This window comes from Oratosquilla oratoria, unplaced genomic scaffold (assembly GCF_046742065.1).
Source record: "Oratosquilla oratoria isolate Oo_2021 unplaced genomic scaffold, ASM4674206v1 SCAFFOLD230, whole genome shotgun sequence".
Taxonomy (NCBI): Eukaryota; Metazoa; Arthropoda; class Malacostraca; order Stomatopoda; family Squillidae; genus Oratosquilla; species Oratosquilla oratoria.
Genome location: NW_027467582.1, coordinates 1 through 10000, shown reverse-complemented (window position 1 = coordinate 10000; position 10000 = coordinate 1). Strand labels below are relative to the sequence as shown.

Sequence of the window (10000 nt, the reverse complement as noted above, 5' to 3'; positions counted from 1 at the left end):
TGCTAGTACTTACCAGGCAATCAGTCCTCTGAAGGGGACAACCTCGGAGGAGAAGGCCAGGGTCTCGTCCGTCAGCAAAGCCCTCAAGCCTTCCTTGCTCAGACGAGACACGGTCTCAGGCAGCATGACGGCGTCGGGGTCGCGGTCCAGTATCTGTGGGTCAAACAGGTCATGCTTCTGAACATGTCGACGAATCCAAGGGACGGGCGACAACTGACGCGACCGAACGTGCAATGCCGCCGTGCTTCCTTACGCTCTGATGCAAAGCGAGGCGTCTTTCAACCAAGAGGGCTTTGGACCCTAGCCACAAGAAGTGTAGATATCGCCATTTTAGCCAATAGCAATACCAGCCACGACATCGGGAAACAGACCCACGTACCTCTTTGCACTTCTTCTTAAGCGCCGCGTCCTCTTCCCGGCGTTGCCTTCTTCCTCCCCTGGCAGGATGCAGAGGCATGGTCATCGGGAACGTCGAGGGGTCGGCATCTCGAATGGCACACTGGATGTGGGTGCACTCCGTGTGGGTCAACACGTCCGTGCCGACCACGTTGTCCACGAACTCGTCGCAGGACATGTCCAGGAACCGCACCTCCCTCAGCAGGTCGTCCCCGATCTCCTCCCGGAGTGCACTCCCCGACGGCTCCTCCTGCTGGCCTAGCTGGACTTTTCCCCTGCGCGACCAACAAGAGGCACAGAGAACACATTAGCGTGCGGGCTTGATGAGCGACTACCAAAACATAAGTCATGCAATGTGCAAAGAGGAATGGAATGGTCGCCCCGAGTGCTAGTACTTACCAGGCAATCAGTCCTCTGAAGGGGACAACCTCGGAGGAGAAGGCCAGGGTCTCGTCCGTCAGCAAAGCCCTCAAGCCTTCCTTGCTCAGACGAGACACGGTCTCAGGCAGCATGACGGCGTCGGGGTCGCGGTCCAGTACCTGTGGGTCAAAGAGGCCATGCTTCTGAACATGTCGACGAATCCAAGGGACGGGCGACAGTTGACGCGACCGAACGTGCGAACGTCTTTCAACCGAGAGGGCTTTGGACCCTGGCTCCAATAAGTGTAGATATCACCATTTTACCCAAAAGGAACACCAGCCACATCATGAAACAGACGCACGTACGTACCTCTTTGCACTTCTTCTTCAGCGCCGCGTCTTCATAAAGAAGCGAAGTCTCCAGCACTGCCGGCATCGTCTCCGCCTTCACGTTGGAAGCGATGTACTGAAAACAAAACGAGAGAGTTTGCCTAAGCAAGTGTGAAAAGTCGAGTGTATCATGATTCGCTATTGCATCTTTGTCCACAGAGAGGAGACCCGTCTGCTGCCGTGGTGTTCAATAATGACGCCCAAACTAAGGCATCGTCCGAATTACCACACGCGCACACCCTCAACCAATCATCTGGTCTTGCTCACCATACTATCACAACAAGAGAAGAAGAGAGAGAAGATGAAGACGAAGAAAAGACGAAGACGAGGAAAAATACAACGAAAGAGGAGAAGACGATGACGAAGAAGACGAAGAAGAATACGATTTAGAAGATGAAGAGGACGAATAGAAAACGAAGACAAAAAAAAAATAAGACGAAAAAGAGGAAGAAGACGATGAAAAGAAGAAGAAAAAAGAAGAAGAGGACAAAGGAGACGAAGAAGAAAAGATAAGATGACGAAGAAGACGAATAATAATGATAATAATAATAGTAAGAAGAAGAAGAAAAAGAAGAAAAAGACGAAGAGAAAGATAAGACGAACAAGACGACGAAGAAAAATAAGACGATGAAGACGCAAAAGAAGAATAAAAAGAAGAAAAAGAAAAAGAAGAGGAAAAGGGAAAAGAAGAAAAACTAGGAGAGAAAGAAGAAAAAGACGAAGAAGTAGATGACGAAAAAGAAGAAGACGAAGAAGACGAAGAAGAAGACGACGACCAAGAAGACAGAGAAGAAGAAAAAGACGAAGGAAATGGAGAAAACGAAGAAGGGAACAGAGAAAAAGAAGAAGACTCAGAAGAAAAAGAAGACGAGGAAGAAGACGAAGAAGAAGACAAAGAGGTAGAAGAAGAAAAATATGAAGAAGACGAAGACTAAGAGTATGAAAACGAAGAAGAAACGGAAGAAGAAATAGAAAAAGAACAGAAGAAGAAGAGAGACAAGAAGAAAATGCAGAAGAAGAAACAGAAAAAGATGATATAGAAGAAGAACCAGAAGAAACATAGAAAGGAAAACAAAAACAAAAATGAAAAAGAAGAGATAGAAGAGGAAGAAGAGACAGAAGAAGAGCAGTAGAACTACTGTGGAGGAAAGCAAGGGTAGCTGGCCTCCCCATACTATACCTGCACACAGTCTTTCATTGTCGGCTCCATCTCGTATTTGTGGGCCAGGGCGTAAACCCCAAGAGCCTCTTCCACCGACTCTAGGTCCATTCGGTCCAGGTACATGTGATCCAGTAGCTTCTGGAAGGAGTGACGAGGGTCCTTTGGAAGGGTGAGGTCCTTACCGGCAGCCAGGGGTCCATATAGCATGGCGAAGAACACGGGGGAATTCGTGGACAGGACCAGGCTGTGGACCTGAGGGAATCACGTATTAAGTCCAAAGCCCTCCTCTGGGGCAACGCGCGAATGATATTCAATGCGAGTCACCACACTTACCTTGAGAGGCTCCTCGTCTTCTGAAAAGAAGATGTCCACGTCGCTTAACTCGCTCGAGGTGTACAGGTACTGCATGCGCTCTTTGCCGTTCTTCAACATCGACTGCCATTTCTTGCCGGTTTCGACCATGATAATTCTTCGGCTGCTGCCTGCAAATGCCAACTGGTTTAGCCGTGCATCAGTCAGGATGAGCCATGTATTCTGCCCCTAAATTTACCACAACATAAATTCGCACGCAAACATAGATACAGCATCCCAGAAGAAACTCAAGCGAAAAATCATTAGAAAAGACTGAGTTGGAGCTAAACTGATAGAACGAACGGGAAAGATCCTGGAAGGGCGAGCAAATTCATAATACTAATCAGAAAGCACCCCACCCCCAACCACCTGCTTTTTACAAAGGAGGAGCATGCCGACAGGAGACCTTTTGGTCCATAACTAGGTCGGATGCGAAAAAATATAATAATGATAAATGGATAATAATAATGTAAATGATAATAAAACAAATAAATTGGTAAAGTTAAATAATAAACAAACAAATAATAGTAAATAAATTAACAAATATTATAAAATAAATGGCAGGCATTACAGTATCTTGCTTAGGTGTTTATCTAAACGAATCTTAAAGCTTCGAACTGAACTGCACTACCTCTGCAGAACTTTATTCCATTCATTTACTACTACACGGTTGGCAAAGTTGTTTCTATCCACTTCCAAATTAAGTACATTTCCTGACAGTTTGAGACCATTATTTCTTGTCGCATTCTCATTAAATGTGAAAATTTTGTCACTTTTGAAGCTAATTCCTTTTAGAATATTAAAGACCTGTATAAAGTCACCTCTGAGTCTACGCTTTTTTTTTTTTTTTTTTTTTAGAGAGAGAGAAAATAGATTCATATGTTTAGTCGATTTTCGTATGTTTTATTTCTTATATTTGGAATCAGTTTTGTGGCTTGTTGTTGTACTTTTTCCAATCTGCCAATGTCTTTAATGAGATTCGGTGACAATACAGAAACATTATATTCCAAATGTGACCGAACTAACGATTGATATAGCTTGTTAATGAGAGATGGACTTTTAAAGTCAAAAGATGGCGCAATCAGTCCTACAATCTTATTTACTTTCTCATAGGCTAAAATGCACTGCTTAGATGATTTCAGACCATTACTGATAATTACGCCGTGATCCTTTTCACTATCCACATTTGTTAACGAATTTCCAAATAACTTGTAATTGTATTGTTATTTTTACCTATGTGCATAACCTTGCATTTACTTGTGTTAAATTTCATTAGCCACTTTTCAGACCATTGCTGTAGTTTATCTGAATCTTTTTGAATACTTAATTGGTTTGAGTGATCACTTGCTATTCCGCACATTTTTGTATCATCAGCAAATTTGGAAACAATATATTTCAGTCTGTGGTCTACATAATTTATGTATAATATGAATAGAAGTGGCCCAAGGACGGAACCCTGAGGAATTCCACTCGTAACATTTTTTTCCGTCTAGAAGTTTTGCCATTTAGAACAACTCTGTTTTCGATCGTTTAACCAATTACTAGTCCGACTTAATAGGTTACCACTTATTCCGTGAGAAACTAATTTAGTAAGTAGTCTTTCGTGAGGGACGGTATACAAACTTTTTGGATATATATATATATATATATATATATATATATATATATATAATACATATATAATGTATATATATATATGTATATATATATATAATGTATATATATGTATATATATATATAGACATATATATATATATATATATATATATATATTGTTTATTTTGCCATAATTCGAGATGACTGTGTTGTAGAATTCGAGTAAGTTAGTCACGCAAAAACGTTTCCCTTTGAATCCATGCTGGCTATCATCTATCAAACACTTTCTAAATGGTGTTCTATAGCATCTCTAATGATAGTTTCCATCATTCTTCCTACGATTACAGTCAAGCTTAGATCTGTAGTTATTTGGTTTCTTTTTGTCACCTTTTTTGAACATGGGAGTAACGCTAACCAGATTTGATGGATATGATGGATTTCTTGAAAATAATTTCTAATGGAACAAAAGTTTAATTCTTAATTTCCTTTAAGATTCTTGGATGCCAACCCTCAGGCCCCGATGTTTTATTAACTTTGATTTTTCCTATCCACCTTTTGATTTTTTCTTTTGTTATATTTACCGTAATACACTAAGTCGTCGGGTTAATATATATATATTTTCCAATGGAATTTCTTCGCAGTACAACCGCAGGCAGATGATAAAGATGCCATTTAATTCATGAAAGAATACACGACGACACTCGCCTTCCTCATCCCTCCGCCATCTAATTTGTGTGTGTACCGTCCCAGCCAGCCAAAGCAGGAGACAATGCACACACAATCATGCGATCGGGAGGGTGGGAGGGAGGGAGGGAGGGAGGGGGAAGGGGGCCGGCTGGAGGCAGGGAGGGAAGGAGGAGGAAAAGGGGAGGGATGGAGGGTAGAAAAAAGGAGGAAGAGAAAGAGAGGGAGGGAGGGAGGGAGGAGGAGGAGGGAGATGAAGGAAGAAGGAAAAGGGGCGGGAGGGAGAAGGAAGAGGGGTGGGAGGAAGGAGTATGGAGAGAGGGAGGAGGAGGAGGGGCGGGCGGGAGGGAGGGAAAGAGAGGGAAGATGAGGAACAAGGAGGGAGGGAAAGAGCATGAGGAGAAAATGAGGGAGGTGATAGGGGAAGGAGGGAGGGAGACAGAGGAGGAAGGAGGGAGAGAGGAAGAGGTAGGGAGGGGAAGGAGGAAAGCGGGGTAAAGAGGAGGAGAAGGGAAGGGGAAGGAGGAGGAAGAGAAGGGGAGAGGAAGGAGGGAAAGAGGGGTGAGGAGGAGGAGAAGAGAGGAAGAAGGGGAGGAGGAGGATATGGGAGAGGAAGAAGAAGGGGAGGAGGTGAAGAAGGGGAGAGGAAGGAGGGAGAGGAAAGAGGGGGAGGAGGAAGGGAAGGGGAGAGGAAGGAGGGGGAGGAGGAGGAGAAGGGGAGAGGAAGGAGGGGGAGGAGGAGGAGAAGGGGAGAGGAAGGATGGGGAGGAGGAGAAGAAGGGGAGAGGAAGGAGGGGGAGGAGGAGGAGAAGGGGAAACGAATGAGGGGGAGGAGGAGGAGAAGGGGAGAGGAAGGAGGCGAAGGAGAGAGAAGGAGGGGAAGGAGGAGAAGGGGAGAGGAAGGAAGGGGCGAAGAAGGGGAAAGGAAGGAGGGGAAAAGGAGGAAGAGGGCAGAGAAAGGAGGGAAAGAAGGGTAAGGAGGAGGAGAAGGGGAGAGGAAGGAGGGAGGGAGGGGAAGAGGGGGAGGAGGAGATGGGGAGACGAGGGAGGGAGGGAGGTGAAGGGGAGGGAGGAGGAGGAGGAGGAGGGAGGGAGGAGGAGAAGGGGAAGGAGGGAGAGAGGAGGTGAAGAAGGAAAAGAGGAGGGATGGAGGAGGAGGAGGGGAGAGGAAGGAGTGATGGAGACGGAGGGAGGGAGAGAGGAGGAGGAGAAGGAATAAAGGAGGAATGGAGGAGGAGAAGGAGAAGAGGAGGGAGGGAGGAGGGAGGGAGGAGGAGAAGGGGAGGAAGGAATGGAGGATGAGGAGGGATGGAGATGGAGAAAGGAGGGAGGGAGGGGAAGGAGGGAGGAGGAGAAGGGGAGGGAGGGAGGGGGGAGATAGAGAAAGGAGGGAGGGAGGAAGGAGGAGAAGGGGGGAGGAGGAGGAGGAGGAGAAGGGGAGGGAGGGAGGGAGGAGGAAGAGAAGGGGAGAAATGAAGGGAGGGAGGGAGGAGGAGGGGGGTAGGAGATAGAGAAAGGAGGGAGGGAGGGAGAGAGGAGGAGGAGAGGTAGAGAGGGAGGGAGGAGGAGGGGAAGGAGAGGGAAGGAGGGACGGAGCTAGAGAAAGGAGGGACGGTGAGAGGAAGAGGAGGAAGGGGAGGAGGAGGAGGAGTTGAGAAGGAGAAGGGGAAGGAGGGAGGGAGGAAGGGATGATGAGAAGGAGGAGGGAGAGAGGGAGGGGGAGGGAGGGAGGGAGGAGGTGTGGGGAGGATGGAGGGAAGGAGGAGGAGGGAGGGAGGGGTGGATGGAGGGAGGGAGGGGGAGAGTAGGAGCGAGAGTGAGGGAAGGAGGAGGAAGAGAAGGGGCGGGATGGATGAGGAGAGGCGGAATGAGCGAGGGAGGGAGGAGGAGGAGAAGGGGCTGGGTGGAGGAGGGGAGGAGGAGGGGAGAGGAAGGAGGGAGGGAGAGAAGGGGAGGAGGGAGAGAAGGGAAGGAGGGAGGGAGGAGGAGGAGTATCCTTGCTCGGTGAGATAACGTTCTCGCCGCCGCGCTGGGAGAACGTCCGTCGTCCATGTTTTCACTTTGTTTCTCCTCCTCCTCTTCTTTTTTTCTTTTTCCTTATCGCACTTGACCCAACCTTTCCATCTATACATGTATGCACAGCAATGCAGACGGTGGCTGATATGGCGTCTTTCGTCGGTTGAAAACTTTGGGTGGCTGGCTGGCTGGCTGGGTGGAGGAAATGCCACCCTCATGACGACACTTGCTCGACCGGAACCTTGAGGAAAAATCTTACGAGTTACCAACCACAACGTTGGTCCCTTACTCATGCTGCAGTATGTTACAAAATTTGTGTGTCATTTTGATACACACCTCCCCATTTTATGGCATGCAAGAGATAAACATAGCCTGAACCTCAGGTGTAGGAATTTATTTCTCTCCTTCATCTTCCCCACCCAGTCTACAAGCATCTGTACGTTCCAATTATTTTTCTTCAGTTTACCGGTTCTACACAGAATTCACCTACCTTGAGAGCTTGTGGCTGTTGAACTAGGCAACTAACTGCCCAATATTATCCTTCCAGCGTTCTATGTGCTATACAAAATATATCGAAATCACAGATCAAGCGCTCTCTCGACTATTTCTTAACATGGAAAACAAACAACTGTCGGTGTGACGTCATGGTCGTGGGTGTGACTGATAAATGAGGCGTCCAAAATATAATATTTTATCTCAATTACCGTCACTAAATTTTCAATAGCATCCTTATATCCAAACTGAGGGTGACTTGAATTTAAAATGGGGATATCAATAACTATTTTTGAAATACATAACTGAAAGAAAGTTTTCTCTAAAGTGAGGGGTACCAAAGAAAACGAAAAGATTATTCTGAAATTAGGGTGACTGCTAGAGTTGGAAATCTATGAAAATATTTTCTTAACGGAATTAGATATACAAAGTAATACATTATTGATTAAACTATGGTTGCCGTAAAATAATGAACATATTATTTATATATGTAGCTGTGCACATCAACAAATAGCCTTGTCTGCCGACAAGGCTTCAACAAGAGGCGTTGAATACTACAAAAAGAAGAAAGTCCGAGTTCAAAGTGTCAAATTTTACAAAATAGCCTATTATAACAATATCAAAACGAATGGCTGGCCGTAAACACTGACCCACTTATAGATTTCATTTGATAGGTCAACAATGTAGAGGAGAAAAAAGTGGCAGTAATAACTTATGTCTTACGTTTATACATTTATGATATAGCTGACACCCACCCCCCCACTTTTTTTTTTTTTTTTTTTTTTTTTTTTTTTTTTTTTTTTTTTTTTTTTTTTTTTTTTAGAAGACACGTGTTTTTCATGAAAAATAAATCCACGATCAAATAATGTTATATCACGAAAAAAAAAAATTGCCGAGGAAGTTTTGTTACATCGTAAAGCTTGCTTGCTTGCGGAGGATACTTAGGAGAATTTCGCCTCTTATTGGCACGGCTGGGATGAGCCTTCACTGCAGGTCTTGCTCAGTGCAAGGCTGCCACTCTTAGGAATCTTATCCTGCGGTAGGGTAATTATGGCAAGTGTAGAGGCACCCTACGGGTAAATTGAACATGTGTAGGGTAAAAATAACAATTTATAGGGTAATATGTATTATTCCAAGATATACGAATATTTAGTTTGATTTTTAGATATAATTGTTAAAGCGCCTATTTGTGGTATGCCACCATATATGTTGTGTCACCATCCATAATTATGCTATCGGACCAACTTTGGCGGGATATAACGAATTCGAACAAAACTGACAGTCAGGTATTTACACCCCAGAATCTTGGTGCAACGAAGCCCAACTCCCAGCAATAACAATAATGATGATAATAATGATTGATAATAATAATGATAATAATAATAATAATGATGATGATGATGATTGATAATAATAATAATAACAATAATAATGATAATAATAATGATAATAGTAATAATAACAATAATAATAGTAATTGATAATAATAATAATAATAATAATAATAAGAGTAATAATAATAATGATAACACTAATAAACAAATTCTAAAAAGTTGCAGGTATCTTGGTATCCAACACTTGTTCTAAGACAAGTGAAATATGCTGATTCAGGATATGAAATCCATTTGTCTATATCACCCACCGTTTATTTTGTGTACGCCTTCAACCATTTATATTCCACTAGACCAATTTATGGTTACATGAATGATAATGAACATGGCATTAGCTAAGAAAATAGTGAAATTGAAGTACATGGCACATATAATATATAGTAATATCTAGTTCAACATATAATACACACGTGAAATCCATACACACTGGTTTGAATTTCTTGGCCGTAGACTTGCGTTTGTGCTGAGCATTTGGTATGTCACACTGAAGTGTCCAGCAGTAGTCAGCCAACATTGCTTCACTCCATCGACCTTGATACCGTGACTCCATCACCGAGATGTCCTGGTGAAAACGTTCACCGTGTTCGTCACTGACTGAACCTAGGTGTTCGGGGAAGAAGTCAATATGTGAGTCGAGGAGATGAATTTTGAGGGACATGTTGACACCCAACTATTAGTACGCACTGATGCAGTTCTTCACAGCATTAACGTGGTCAGCAAATTTATAATTGCCAAGGAAAGTGGCTACAACTGATTTGAATGCCACCCATGCATTTCTTTCAGTATCATTCAGTAAGTCTTGGAAGTGTGTATCAGCAATTGCCTTCCTTATTTGTGGACCTATGAACACACCTTCTTTCATTTTTGCATAACTCAACTCTGGAAACTTGTTGCACAGGTACCGAAAAGTATCTGAGTCGTTGTCTAGTACATACATACCAAAGGCTTTTTCCCCCTACCTGGGGGCTAGCCAAAAAGAAAAGGCATAGAAACCACTCCCACCCATTCCATTTCCTATATATTCCTCTCCCCTCCACCCTCCTCCCTCCCTCTTATCTTGGCACCTCCTGGATGCCAAGATGTCTAGTACCTTCACAAAATTCTTTATGGGCCCCAGCTTGATGTGAAGCGGTGGCATGAGAACTTTATCACGGTCAATCAAC

At 44.2% G+C, this 10000-nt stretch overlaps 1 protein-coding gene across 4 annotated transcripts in view; it reads right to left on the bottom strand.

The window, feature by feature from the left end:
• LOC143022920 (BTB/POZ domain-containing protein 6-like) overlaps positions 1 to 7587 on the bottom strand; it is a 10301-nt gene extending 2714 nt beyond the window's left edge. The window contains exons 1-7 of one of the 4 annotated variants that reach the window (XM_076181328.1): positions 7445 to 7587; positions 2641 to 2802; positions 2326 to 2559; positions 1126 to 1221; positions 798 to 935; positions 380 to 682; positions 14 to 153 (exon numbers count right to left, since the gene is read on the bottom strand). In XM_076181328.1, the coding sequence (XP_076037443.1) occupies positions 14 to 153; positions 380 to 682; positions 798 to 935; positions 1126 to 1221; positions 2326 to 2559; positions 2641 to 2769 (1040 nt within the window). In that variant the 5' untranslated portion in view covers positions 2770 to 2802; positions 7445 to 7587. Of the gene's footprint in view, positions 1 to 13; positions 154 to 379; positions 683 to 795; positions 936 to 1125; positions 1222 to 2325; positions 2560 to 2640; positions 2803 to 7444 lie in introns of all 4 variants that reach the window. The other 3 variants (XM_076181329.1, XM_076181327.1, XM_076181330.1) reach the window with 3 other exon arrangements.
• Positions 7588 to 10000: the final 2413 nt, after the last annotated feature.